General features: G+C 38.7%; 1 protein-coding gene across 1 annotated transcript in view; it reads right to left on the bottom strand.

Moving 5' to 3' along the window:
* Positions 1-4,078: 4,078 nt before the first annotated feature.
* LOC114031462 (AT-rich interactive domain-containing protein 1B-like) overlaps positions 4,079-14,520 on the bottom strand; it is a 550,161-nt gene continuing 539,719 nt past the window's right edge. The window contains 4 exon segments of the mRNA XM_027846531.1: positions 4,079-7,204; positions 9,644-9,774; positions 11,576-12,356; positions 13,934-14,030. Of these exon segments, the coding sequence (XP_027702332.1) occupies positions 5,474-7,204; positions 9,644-9,774; positions 11,576-12,356; positions 13,934-14,030 (2,740 nt within the window). The 3' untranslated portion in view covers positions 4,079-5,473.

The raw sequence follows: 14,520 nt of genomic DNA, 5'->3' as shown, positions 1-14,520 counted from the left end.
TTGGAGCTATATATATATATATGTATATATATACATATACATATACATACATACACACACACGTATGTATATATATATATACTGGAGAGCCAAAAGGCCAGACCTAGATGGTCCTCAACATAATCAAGAAATATCAGAGCAAAAAGTTGGCAATTCATCCTAAAGATGGAAAAATATTACCATTTGATACACTGACATCAGATAGTGTTAGGAATTTTAAAAGACAACTTCTTTAAAATGGAATCCCCCCTCTGTCTCCCTTCTATAATTGCTAAGCTTGCTAAAAAGTGAAGCATCCCAGGAAGGTGATTCAATTTAAGTAAAAATATGTTCTCTCGGTAAAAGAGTAACAGAGGGTTACATAAAGGTAACAGAAATCAGATAAGGCCTTTCTACTTACGGGTCTTTCTCATTCTGGGGCTGCTCCCTACCTGCTATTGCTGGTTTGGCTACATGGCACCTTCCTGCCGCCTTCTTCCATCAAAGTAATGTGAGACATGTATTTTAAGACTGATGCCGAGTATCATCATATGATGCCCTTTGATACTATCTCAGGTGTAAAAAACCAATCAGGTTTGGGAATTCCTAGCCTAGAAGCACAAGGAAGCCAGGGGTTTTGGATAGATGGGAGATATATATGGTCATATTATGAATGTCAAAATCTCCCCCTGGGGTTTTCAAATGAAGAACGGACACGACTGCCCCCTTGCATAGTTACAGCTAACTCTTTTGATTATTCAAGGTCTCGTGAATCTAACTCGGAGCATCATCCAGGACCGCTCACTTCTCCATTACTCCCCTACTCTTTGCTTGTCTCACAGACCACTAGGCTCTACCCCACACCCCTATCCCAGCAGAATATGAGTAGGGGGGAAGGAATAGGAGATAATATTTAGAACAGTCAATTTTATTATTTAGAACATTGAATTTTAGAGCTGGACGGGACCTCTTAGCCATTATCTAGTTCAACCACCTCATTTCAATAATGACAACACCTTACAGTAATGTCTATTTCAATGCCTCCTTGAAGGCTATTCCAGTAGAGTACAAACTTTAGCAGATCCTACTAAGCTGGAAAGGATTTGAGTATAGGCCTGGTGACAAGGACTATGCACCTGTTGTCCAAAGACCGGACTAGCTAAATTCAGAAAGGTTCACCCCCAGAAGATAGGTCATCAGATAATGACCTTTTTTTTTTTCTTTTTGGCAGCAGAAACTCAAGAAGACCATCTACTAAGGTGTAGTGGTTGCAATCTGCACTGGTGGAGGGAGTGCTCACACCAAAGAAAATACAGAATCCTCGAAGTATCAAATGAAGAATACCACCTTACATTTATGTAGCATGTTACAATTTTCAAAATGCTTTCACATAACATTTGTCTCATTTGATCCTCACAACAACCCTGTGAGGTAGGTATGGCAGTTATCCCCATTTTACAGGTCAGGAAACTGGAGCCTAAGTATCCATGCTCCCCAATTGGGTACTGTCCAATTCGCCATTGTTATTATTATTGTTAAGCAGGTATTGTAAAGTTCATAAATGGATAAAATGGACTTTTTTGATATTGATGAACTGCCACATTTATTCCTCACTGTGTATGCAGTTTCCCAAAACTGACTGTATTCCTAAGATACACAGGTGATGCTCTTCGTGGACTCATGTTTGCAAGGCAAAGAGCTAGCCCAGGTGGTTTTCTTTTTTGGGAGGCTTGGATGGGGTGGCAGAAGGGAATCATTACGTGGCATGAAAGCAGCACAGGAGACCTTCTTGGCTTCCTACACATGGGTACTTGAGTAGGGGAATCAAGTAGAATTGTGGGACTGGTGAGGGCTTAGTCTCCTCAGGATGAGGAGGTAAAACAAAAATCTTAAGAAGAAAATAGGTCGCTTGGACCACTAGTGTGAAGTCCTGCGTAGGGGGAAGGGAGACTGTGTCTTATTCATCTTATGACCTCTTCAGCACCTCGTAGAGTGCCTTGCACACACCATTTGTTCAGTAAATGTTATTGAATTAATTACTTCTGGTGTAAGTAGAATATGCTTTTTCCTTCCCTGCAAGAGATGCTGAAGCTAAGTAGACAATGAAAAAAAGTGCAACATGTAACAAAATTTTTAAATACATGGGTTTCAGTGTAAAGGCCATCTGCTTTTCACAAAAGAGGTAGTTAATAGCTTAGATTCCTGAATTTCTATTTTTCTGCATTAACAAATCCATTGTAACTGTTAGCCAGCAATGGGAGAGAAAAACTCTACCAGTATAAACTGGCCTGACATCATTCTCAACCAAGAAAAAGGAAAAAAAAGCGTTTTCTCAGCAGATGCCACTCCACAATCTTTCTTACCTGACACTAAAGAAATTATCCACTCAAATACCTGCAGATTCAACTTACAGCAGATTTCCAAAATACTAAACCTTCTTTGCATCTTTGTCTTTTTTGGGGGGGAGGGGCAAAGTAACTTGAGTTTGGGGTGTCTTGCCAATCTCTGAAGACAAAAACCAAATCAAAAGCCAATTGCTAGGACAATGCTATCAGTTGGCTCTCATACAGACTACAGAGTCTGCAAGGACTTCTGGAGGTCTTGATTCTGGGGATGTAAACCTCTTATGATGAAATTTTAAACTGTTTTTTTCTTTTGAGAAACCGATTTGTATATATACCCTTATTTAGAGGCACATTAATAAAGGTCTGATCCAGGATACTGTTTGATCATAAATCAAATCATGTCAAATAAAGTCATTACTTCTTTTCCTTTTTACTCTTTTGATGAGAATTGGCATGTCAGATTACTTAAGAGTTTGGATAACACTTTCCACTCTTGTACCCTGTAAGAGAAGCTAGAATAATACTGAATTCCTCTGACAAACCTCCAGATCTTAAAGCTGAGCATCAAATCCTATTCTTAGTAACCATATCTAAAGTAGCATTATAAATAAGGTTTTAATTCAACACATATTTGCATTATTATGTAATAAGTAAAGTAGGTAATGTAGGAGTAAATAAATGATCAGGCTTCTTGTAGGAAAAATTATTTTTTTCGTGACATTAGGGAATCACGTTTCACACTCTGATTATAACTGTATGTACTTGCCTAACTCTTCCATATATTACAGTGAGTTATGGGGAAAAAGATAATCAGTATGCCTGTGGGATCAGTAATTCTTGAGTACATTGTGAATGCAAGGGTAGTATGCAAAGGGTAGAGTCAGAAAAATAAGAATGCCTACCAACAGTATCACCATACAGCAATTTCAAAGAAATTGATCGTTACACAGTAACAGTCAATGACCCAGGAAGAAAAGTTAAAATTAGGTTTGTTTTTTTTTTTTAAAAACAGTATTCAAAGCTAATGTACACCAGGGAGGAGGGTGAGAATGTGGATGCATTAGAAACCTTGTCATGCCCTGAAATGTCAATGCTAATCTCTCGCTGTGCTGAATATGAACACATTCATTTAACAAGGTACGCACTTAGTGTAGGGTGGGTGCGCTAAGCTGGAATGAACACATGCCAAGAATTTTCAGCCACGTGAGGGAAACACAAAACAGGTCTAACTTTCTTTAAGGTAGAGCAGGTTTCAGAACAGGGAAGAATGTATTTCTGGGCCAACCAACAAGCTTCCTGAGGCTTTGCTCATCACATCTAAGGATACACTGACTATTTCTAAAGTTAGTGGCCATCTCCCTTTTAAGCTAAAGAGGATCCCAGCTCCACATTATTAAGAGTTTATTGGGGCAGCTAGGTGGCATAGTGGATAGAGCACCGGCCCTGGAGTCAGGAGAATCTGAGTTCAAATCCGGCCTCAGACACTTGACACTTAACTAGCTGTGTGACTCTGGGCAAGTCACTTTACCCCATTGCCTAGCCAAAAAAAAAAAAAAAAAGGTTTATTGATTCAGAGGATGACTGAGCAGATGAACAATTTGAGAACAACTAGCTAACTCACCCCACTAAGAAGTCTCTGGTTCTTCAGCAAGGGTGTTGGTGGGTACACTATTGTAATTTTCAGTATTTTTTATAACTGATTTTGTTGCCATGTAGATCCTTAAAGAAACCAGAACAGTATTCAAGAACACCCATCACAGTGCTTAACAAGATTTAATGTACATTTATTCTTAACATGTGGAACATATAAAGATTTTATACTGAATAAATGATATTCATTAAGCCAGAGGAAAAGGAGGAATTTACATCAAGTTTTTTTTTCTTTTTTCTTTTTTAACTACATTATCTTGAAATACAAATGCAGATTCTCATCACTGAAAAATCTCTGAAGTTGTGTTTCTTCCTTTTTTCTGTATATTTCTTTTTTTGTCTGTACTGATAACCATTTTCTAAATCAATCCATATGCAACCATTTCCACACCTTGATTCATGAAGCAATTGTGATCGGCTGCTCTCCCGAAATAGAGCATGACTTTATACATACAGAAACTTGTACATTACCCTCGGTTTTTTTTTTTTGTGTTTTTTGTTTTTTTTATTTTTGTGTTTTTTGTTTTTTTGGAGATATGGCCCTAATGAAAAACATATATAAAATAAAAATAAAAAATTATTTAAATCTACCATCACTTTGTAGTTACCACATCATGAAAAAGAAACTAAAAACTTCGCACTAAAAAAAAAAAAAAAAAGGAAAAAGAAAAGAAAAAAATGAGGGTATGTTCAATGTACAACTTCTATATACATCACGGCCCTCAGGCAGTAAAAAAAAAAAATATTTAAAAAATGATTAAAGGAATTGTGAAGAACTGTCATTGAGGAAGGTCAAACAATAGATAGCGTACATGACAGTAGTGGTGAGGAAGCAATTTACGTTGATCGTCATCAGGTATGTGTTTTCAATCTTAACTTTAAAAAAAAAAATGTTTTTGCCCCTAGCCTAAGGTAACCATTCTCCTGTGGAGAAACCGATATCATTTCATAGCATGACTACCGACAGACACACCGCCTTGATCCCTATACCTACATCACTAGAAGTGTCTATTGCACAGAGGTTTGGGTGATGGGATATGGGTATTTTTTCTTTTCTGGAAAAAAAAAAGACACACAGGAAGTTGGTATGTTGTTTTTCACCTTTTGCTTCAAAGTGGTGAAGTTTTCCGGTCATATGTTTTACCACAACTTTTTAAGTCACTAATTTGCTTCCCAAAAAATATGCAATACAAACATGGAAAAGAACACTGAAAAGGAAATCTATGAAAACAAAAAGTGACCTTTGAATGTACTAGACAGCAACTTTGGTTAAAAAAAAAATAAAATAAAAGGATGTACTTATACACATAGACAGCAAATATTAATTTTATAACTGTTCAAATTAATTTCTTTAATTCCCAATTGGTAAATAGTGAATGGGGCAGAGGAGCAAAGATTTTCTTTTCCTTCTTTCTATGCTGGATAAACAAGAACAGAAAACAGCCAGTTACAGGGGACCCTCTAATCTTCACCCACACATGCTTGGCTTCTCACGTATGTCATAACTGCCCAATCTGAAAGAGTACATCACAGATGACAGACGCAACCAGAGAGTTCAGGACAGCTGATATCGAGATATCCAGCAAACGGCCCTCGTGCAAAAGGAACTCTGAGCGGTTTTCGTCCACTCTGGCCATGGCCAGCAAGGCCTTGGCCGCCCTGCACATCATGTCTACGCTAGGTGGTTCCAGAGGTGGAGGTTGCATGTGCATGAGGTTATGCTGGCTCTGCTGGTACTGGGCCATAGTGACCCCATCCTCTAGGAAGCTTATCAAGTTTCCGATGCTTCCCTTCTGCACAGCTATTGCCCTTGCTGCTAACGCATCCCCTTGGGCAAGGTTCGATAAGAGCGCCATGGACATTTCTCGGCAGACCGGGTTTTTGCGGTCTCCAACGTACCTAACTAAAGTAGCGTAGAGTTTCTCCTGACGGCTGAATGGAGGGGTGGCCAAGATAAGGTCCACATTATTGTCCTGGATGCTGAGCTTACACAGGGTCTCCAGCACAAGTCTCTGAGGCGAGAGCACTGAGTTGGGTCCCACAGTGGGAAAGGGATCCTGTGCCTCTGCGGACGGGCACACCATCCAGTGTAGCAAGCCATCCAAAATTGGCAAGCAGATGCTTTCCGTGTAAGCAGACAAGTCCAGCTGCCCAGAAATGTTGGCTAATGTGACCAATGTATTATCCCTTAAGACCTCGAGGCAGTCCCACCACCACTCATCCTTGCTGCAGGTCACCCCTTTGTCCTCCTCTTCTTCTTTTTCGTATGTTTGAGGTGCCCGTTTTCTCTCTGGATGTTCATGGTGAAGGAGAATCAGCTTCCCCAGGATCAGCACCAGGCCTGGATGTTTGGACATTTCAGCGTCATTGCCAGGCACAAAAGACAAGCTACGGACAATATTTGACACACAGATACAGCGCTTGGCCAAAGAGTCCTGCCAGTGGGCAATGGTGCATAGTGGAGTCTCATCTCGGCTCCTTGGTTCATCCTCAAGCAATTTAATATTCCGGTGGCTTTTGGCTTCATGGATACCAAAGGGAAATTTACCGCTTTTGGTCTGGTTACTAGGGTTCGAGTCTTCAGGCAAAGCTCCAGGCCGAGCTGACAAGACGTCGTCTATGGTTGCTATTATGCTTTTCTCTGGATGCTCCTCAAACTCACCTCTTCCTTCCATATCTTTCTTTTTTCCCAGGGAGCTGAGGGTAGGAGGTATCCGCCGGCGAGGAGGAATTTCCATCTTGCTCTCAAAGTGAGTCTGGATATGCTCAGTTGTGTCACCTCCCCCAAGCTGCCAGTGGAGAAGTCCGCTGTTGAATTCCTGAACCCGGCCTAGTTTGTCAGATCGGTCAACCACAAACAGATTATTCTTCTTTACTATCTTTATTGGTAGTTTGTCAAATTTACTTGCTTGTTTTGGCCTCTCTTTTGGATCAACACTGCCATCAGGAGAGGCAAAAACCATACTCTCATCTTCTGCTCCTGTCTTCTCATCTTCTTCATCTTCCTCCTCTTCATCCTCATCTTCATCATCATAATAATCAATACATTCAGTTTCTTCTTCTTCCTTCCCAGAGTCATCTGCCAAAGACTGACTGTCATCTTTCTTATTTGCGTTGTGATCAAGTGCTTTTTGACTGGGGTCTCCCACTTCATATTCCATTAGAATTCCAAAAATGTCAATCAGGCATTTTCTAAAGTACTCTACTAAAAGCTCAAGAAATCCAGATAACTGAGGAAAGAAAGAAGAAAAACAGGAAATGGTGTCATAATGTCCAATTACAACCGAAAAGAAGGCCACTTTCAATGGCAATAAATTTCACACTTACGAGAATATCTCCACATACCCTACAATTTATGGAGTCCCTCACCAGGAGCGGTCAAGTGCACTGTCAAGGAAAACTAGCTTCCTCATCCTCCCACTATTACCTAAGTGTATCTTTATCTTGCTTTTTAATTGTTGCTTACCTTCACAAACTACCCACATGATAACTTTGCTTCCTTTATGCTTTCATATTCTCAAAGGGAATGCTGTACATCACTTTTTCTTTTCAAATTTATACAAAGCCCTTAATTATTGGAATGTAAAGGCTTGGATTTCATCGACTCACTTAAACCACTTAAAGTGGTTTCTTCACTTCCATTACTTACAGGAGTGTTTTTGCCCTTATTTTTATGGTTATTATTATAATTTTATGATGATTATTTTGCCTCAGGTGCCACAGGTCATCCTAATACAAGCTTTCTCCTTAAATTTTTCTCTTTAAAAGTAGATGATCTTGGCAAAACTGCTTCTAGTAAACACTGAAAAACTGAAAACAAACCAATTCAGGCCCTGATAAATGAACCAGAAGTCAGGCAGAATTAGTTTTCACATTTAAGTTACTCTTATATCCAACTTCAGCTGGTAGAAACAAAAATTACTATCTGATAAATACTATTATATTACTTTGAATGAAAAATACTACCTCTAACAAAGTGATGAAAGGTTCTCCCTGGCAAAAAAGTTATAGAAATCACCTGTGCCTTCACTCTTTATGCTTCATCTCTTTAAATTAAAGCACAACCCCAGAGAAAAAACACTGCACCACCTAGGTTTCTAAGTGGCTAGCTTAGGACATTCAAGAAACAGGTAAGTGTATGTGTGTGTGTTTTTTTAAAGTTCAAACTTAATTTTGGGAGGAAAATGGGGTTACTGATAGTTATGAAAAGAGATAATCAGCAGTTTGCCAACAACAGGCATGAAATTTAATTATTCTAGTAAAGACGAGTAATTTTATTTTTTTCCCCATACTTATCTACTGAAGAGACTTCATGTAATTTTACATTGTTTTATGAGTAGAGAAAAAGTTACACTTCAGTATTAGTCAGTGCCTGGGGTGATTTAAGGAAAAGGAAAGGAGATACTTTATTTACTTACTTCAACTGGAGAATTAAGGAAATAAAATGATTTATCCACAAGTATAGAATTAGTGGCTCATTCCAGCTGTCAAAGAATTACAGGATCTCAGAGTTGGCTGAACCCTCAGGAGTCACTTAGTTCAACCCATATTAAACTTTTACCACACTTCCAACAGGTGGTCAGTTAGCTTATCCTTGGAAACCCCACAATGAGGGGCAAATCTCCACCTATCAAGGCAGCTCACCGCATGTCTGGAGTTTGAATTTGCTTAGACAGTATCTTTTATGGAGCTTAAAAATAAGTCTATCAAAAGTTTTGACTAATTGTGTCTATTTCTGAACTCTGGGGACAACAGACCTCCTTTTTTTGCATTAACAGTCCTTCAAATATTTGAAGAAAATGATGTTTCAAATAAGATGACCTTTTCTAGGTTTACTTTACATTCCCCCCATTTCCTTCAAACTCTGTTATATAGCATGATCTCACATAGGGTGTCCCCAGAAAGCGGCAAAACCTATTCATCTTGAGTTTTCTTTGTGTGTGTGTGTGTTTTGTTTTGTTTTGTTTTGGGGGGGGGGGGTTGTCCTTTCCTGTGGGATGGTTCCTAAAAATTCCATTTCCCATTTCAATCCCCGACATTGGCAATGACTTTATGATGAGTTTTGTTATATTGTGATCAATGCCCATCTACTGGTTAGTGTCATCAACATTAACAAATTAGTGGATTATGTCTGTGTTGACACATTTGTTCTCAGCCTAATAGTTTTGTTTAATTGTCTCTTTAAAAAACCCCCCCAACAATTAGCTTTGGTGAAAAAAGGCTAAGTACAAGTACAGTTAATCACTCTGGCAGGGCAAACAAACACAAGAAAATGTGTTAATAGCCTTTAATGAAGAAAGCACTAATAGTTAAATAAACAAACTATTAGGTTGAAAACAGAAATGTCAACACAGACATAGTGTACTAATCTGCTGATTGTTAATGAATATTAACCACAACAATAAGAGGTCAGGATGAGAATTATGAGAAACAGCTACAATTTGAAGAGACTGAAATTTGTCTCTATCCTATGTCAAGTTCGTATTTTTTGGATTACTGTATTTTACTGCAACCAGAAACAGTGGCTTGTGACAGTGAAGGTGATTAAAAACACCAGCCATGCTAGCAATAATTAACCCTGTCATCAATTCCAGCACTATGTATGAGTTAAAGCTCGCAGGATTCTCTCTGTTAGCCCTTATTTTGTATGTGAGGGCTATTCCTCTTACCTGAGAGAGATTGAATGTAGCCACGGTGCTATCATCATAGAGGAGGATATTAATAGTGTCCAAAGCCCACGTACTTTCAGCCAAAAGGCCCGATTTCAGGGACATCATCACACGCCATGCCTCGGGAGTTACTGAGAAAAGGTAGAAAATTAACATCAGTGATTTGTGATGGTCTAAAGACTAAATGAGCGGAGGGGTAAGAAATGTGAAATGAAGATACAGACTACTGAAGTCAGAACGCTAACAACATTGATTTTAAAGGCCAGAGCTAAGCCTGGAAGTTTTCAAGTTCAAAACTAGGGTGCTGAGCTAGAAAGCAATTATAGCTCAAATGTGCTTCTAACATTTTTTGTAGGCTGAACATACACTTCTCCTGGTAGTAAGTAAATAATGTCTTTCATTTATTCTATTCTATTTTGTCTTTTTGTTGTTGGGGGTGGAGTATGGAAAGGGCATTAAGTATGAGTTTATTAATGATTTCATAGTCAACAAATAAGAGTTGCTTTCTTCTTGCTACTTTCTACTTTTACAAATCCTTGGAGGACTACTAGTTAGAGTGAGGGTGAGCAGAGTATATCTCAAAATAATATAGGTTTGGCAAATATAAAAGCAGGGTCCAACACACCTCCCCCCATTCACTTTCTTATAATGGTAAGGTAAGGAATACAAGCACATTTGGGGGACTCCTGGTTTAGCAGGCCCTACCAAACAGAGACAACAGGCTGCAACTAATCAGACTAATTATACACGGCTTGATAAGGTATGGGGCAGCTAGGCAGCATAGTGGATAGAGTGCTGAGCCTGGAGTCAGGAAGACTTCTCTTTCTCAGTTCCAATCAGACACTTAGCAGCTGTGTTTCCCTGAGCAAGTCACTTCACCCTGTTTGCCTCAGTTTCCTCATCTGTCAAATGAGCTGGAGAAGGAAATGGCAAACCACACCAGTATCTTTGCCCAAAAAACCCCCAAAGGGGTCATGAATGATCAAACAACAGCAATAATAAGGTGTATGAAGTTGCTTATGATGGTTACAAAGTGAAGTTCACTGTAAAGGAGCAAGAAGAAAGGATTTGAGATATTAAAGGTATAAGTGACACTGTTTACTACAATGATGAAAATCAATCTTTGCTATAAAATGTTCTCCTTCATCTTCCATCACTACTAAGAAAGGCTTTTTGTTGCTGTCGATCATTTCAAGTAAGCCGAGGTATTTAGAAATATTTCTCCTTGCCATTTGAGGACAAAATGGAGTTATCCATTTTTGTGTGTACTGTATTTGAAAGAGCCTCATTTAACATGCAAAAAAATAGTGTGTACTTTTAGTCATCTAAAACTTTCTAATAAGAATTCAGAGCAGCCTGTACAGGTCAGTATTAAAGCCAGAAAGGAGCTTGGCTCATGTATGGGGTGTGTGTGTGTGTGTGTGTGTGTGGTGGGTTTGTATGGTGGGTCTGCATGCATTATATCAATTATTTATATTACATTAATGACAATTCTTCTTGTTTTTAGATCAGTTCCTAGGCTATAAATGAAGTTATGGAGTGGTTTTCCCTTTAAAATGTTTGGAGTTATTTTCAAGTCTTAATAAGCTATTTGATACTGTTGTTAAGTAAGTGTTATCATAACATATTTTAAGTAACTTGCCTAAGGTCACCCGGTAGTTAAGTAAAAATGCAGAGTCAATAATTCAGTTCCTGATTTGCTGCCTGGTGCTCTAATCACTGAAGCACATACCATTCACCAATTAAAATGCTATTTTCAGGTTCCCCTTCACTGTTTCCTCAGTTCAGGTTGTTTTTTTCCCTCCAGCAATTCCTTCTGTAAAACAATGCCCTGATACTCAGAAGTGATATGAGGTTTCCTCTTTTAGGCTTTATGTGAATTTCTAACGTATACTGGAATTAAATGTGGAAGAAGCCATTTGTAATATTTACCAATATCTTTTGAGGTAATCTTTCGTCTTTGTTTCAAGACAGGTTGGGATGCTTCTACAGACCCTGGAGGGAAGGTGATCTCTCGTCGAATTGGGGGTGGCTGGGATGGTGGCCCTGTGACTTGTGATGCTGGAACCGTGGGTATCACCTTCTGCATCTTCATGGAGGGCAAGAAGGGAGATTTACTTGGAGACATGCGGTTCTCTAAGGAGCGCTGGAAGGATGCTGGGCTGGGAGCCCTGGAGATGTGATTTGGCATCGATGGTGTGGTCTGGTAGGATGACTGAGGTCGAGTGATGGGCTGCATGGAGGCTGAAGATGACATATAAGGCTGCCGTTGGTTGACATGAGAAGGCCACTGGCTCTCGTGGTTTATCCTCTGATCAGGTACCATCATTTCATCAGTGCGGTTCATTCCTGGATAAGGGGGAGCCTGTGCGGGGCCTCCTGGACCTTGCCTGTTCTGGTACGGATAAGGCATATCATTTCGTGTTGGCCACATATTCTGTTGAGGACCCTCACTTGAGGATGATTGCATGGGGCCACCAATCATCTGAGGAGGTATACCATGTTGCTGCATCTGACCTGGGCCCTGCATTCGTTCTCTGTTGTAAGGATATGGATACTGTCCCTGGATGGGCCTCCTGTCTGGTCCAGAGTAAGTACTGCCATATTGGTTGTACATTTCTTGCTGCTGGCTGCCATACTGAACGTTATACATGTCTCCCTCATGGCGTTTTGCTGGGGGCCCATACATGCCATCCATGTGACGTTTGTAGTTCTGAAATTAATTTAAAATGAATTATATAAATGTGTTGTCAGGGAAACAATCACACACATCAACTTTTAAATTATGCAAAAGAAAAAAAAAAGAAATGACCTAGTAGGAAATTCACTTAAAAGAGAGAAAAGGTCCTATAAATATTGAGGAATGGTAATTTATGATTATTTTTCAATACTAATAGAATGCCTGAGGAAGATTTTTTATAGCACTTGGAGGTTTTAGATATTTAAAACTTTCACGGAAATCAAACAAATAAAATCAAAATAATCAAAATCCTTTTACACTGGAATTTTCTAGTGTAACCAATTCACCACAAAAATCTGAGGACATTATTTATAGGAGAATGTTGCAATAATGATAACTGATAGTACTTTAGGATTTGAAAAGTGCTATATATACATTATCTCATTAAGTGGATGGCAAATCTTGAAGGGTCCCATAATAAAATAAATTCCCTGGCCCACCCCTAGGTTAGGCTTCCACTTACACGTGGCTTTGGGTAACTTTTCAGGCTATGCTAATGTTACCTAACATGAACTATTCCCACAGCTATTCCATCTAGGCAGAACATCTCTGGTCCCATCCAAGTTCACATCATAAACTCCAATGAAATCTTGAATTGGTTTTAGTTTCTGAAGGGGCAGGATCAGGAATAAGGCCTTTAGTCTACTTTTCTCTCTAAAGCATTCTCTGAATTATCCTAATACCTAAGATAGCTTAATATTTTCCTATACTGATTTTTCATTAGGTCGGTGAACTGCCAGCGTACGCATGATTGTTCTTAGAGAGTATGTTCTCCTCCTTTTATTTTGGAAATCTAATTAAGTTAAATTAGTTCAGTAATAAATCATTGTCATATATATTTACTCATTAATATAAACGTTAAAAAAAGAAACAAAACAAAAACCCTCTCTAGTTTGCTACAAACTTTCCAAAAAGATATTGGTATCCTATGAGTATGAAAAATCATACCATGAGGTGCACATACCTTCACCATTATTTTTAACTAGCTAAGCAGAAATACTATAAAATTAAAATAAACTGCAAATAACTGCCTAGCTTTATTCTTGTATATGGCTACTATAGCTATTCAAACATTAAGTTAGATAATTCAATGAATCAATTAAAAAGCAAAATAAGTTAACCACATTCTAAAGACATTAGCATTTATTATTTTAAACTAGACACTAAAAATTCTGTTCAGCACACAGGAAGGATATGGTTTCTGCCTTAAATCCTGAAGCAGATGTGGTAGACACAAACTTAACACAAGCATTCAAAATACCCTTGTTATAAAATATTATACAATGTGTCAAAGATGTTTTAATATGCTTCATGATACTACAAATAATATTTATTTTTGAGATTCAGAATCTCTGCTATGTCTTATGGTGCTGAATATGAAATATACCCCTAATCCTTTAAATAAAAAAAGAGATGTTTAAATATTTTGTTCAACTTCATAACCTAATCTGGTGAAACATTAATACTAATTAAATGAATCAAGCTTCATGACTGAGGAAAACTAGCTTTTGAAAGAGAGAGGGAGAATTCCTACCTCCTTTATGCCTTACCGGTTGCTGTGGGTATATTCCAGGCTGGTGTCCTCCATAGGGTGGCTGTCCTGAGGGAGGCCCTTGTCCAGGATACTGCTGCCCATAAGGTTCATGCCTACAATGGTGTAATTCACAAAAGACCATCAACTACTAGAGAAGTTTTAGGTCAAGGCAGAAAGGACCAATTCAGTTTTGCAAAAGCCAGACTTGCATTCTTTTAAACTTGTCATTCAATTTCCGTACACAAGTAGGAGCAGCAACCTTTATTTTTTAGTAAAAGGGATGGGAACACCCATCTCAGGTAATGATGCCAAACTCTTGGCATGGCTGCTGGTTAATAGGTGTCACAGGAATACTGGTTGAACAAGCAAGCACCTTGCAGGACGCCGGTCAAATTCCTTGGCCTTTGAGCTGAAGCTCCACCTACTACATGAATGGATTTGTTACACCAAGGAGTTGTTACACAAGAATTTAACTTGCGACATCCCTAAATGAAGGTAGGAGTAAGAAACAGGGATTCAGGAAACTAAAGAAATATATACACATGTATGTATATGTACACACACACACACACACACACACACACACACACACACACACACACA

The sequence above is a fragment of the Vombatus ursinus genome, unplaced genomic scaffold (assembly GCF_900497805.2).
Source record: "Vombatus ursinus unplaced genomic scaffold, bare-nosed wombat genome assembly UNPS02015175.1, whole genome shotgun sequence".
NCBI classification, from domain to species: domain Eukaryota; kingdom Metazoa; phylum Chordata; class Mammalia; order Diprotodontia; family Vombatidae; genus Vombatus; species Vombatus ursinus.
Note: the sequence above shows the minus strand (reverse complement) of the source record. Positions and strands in the feature narration are given on the sequence as shown.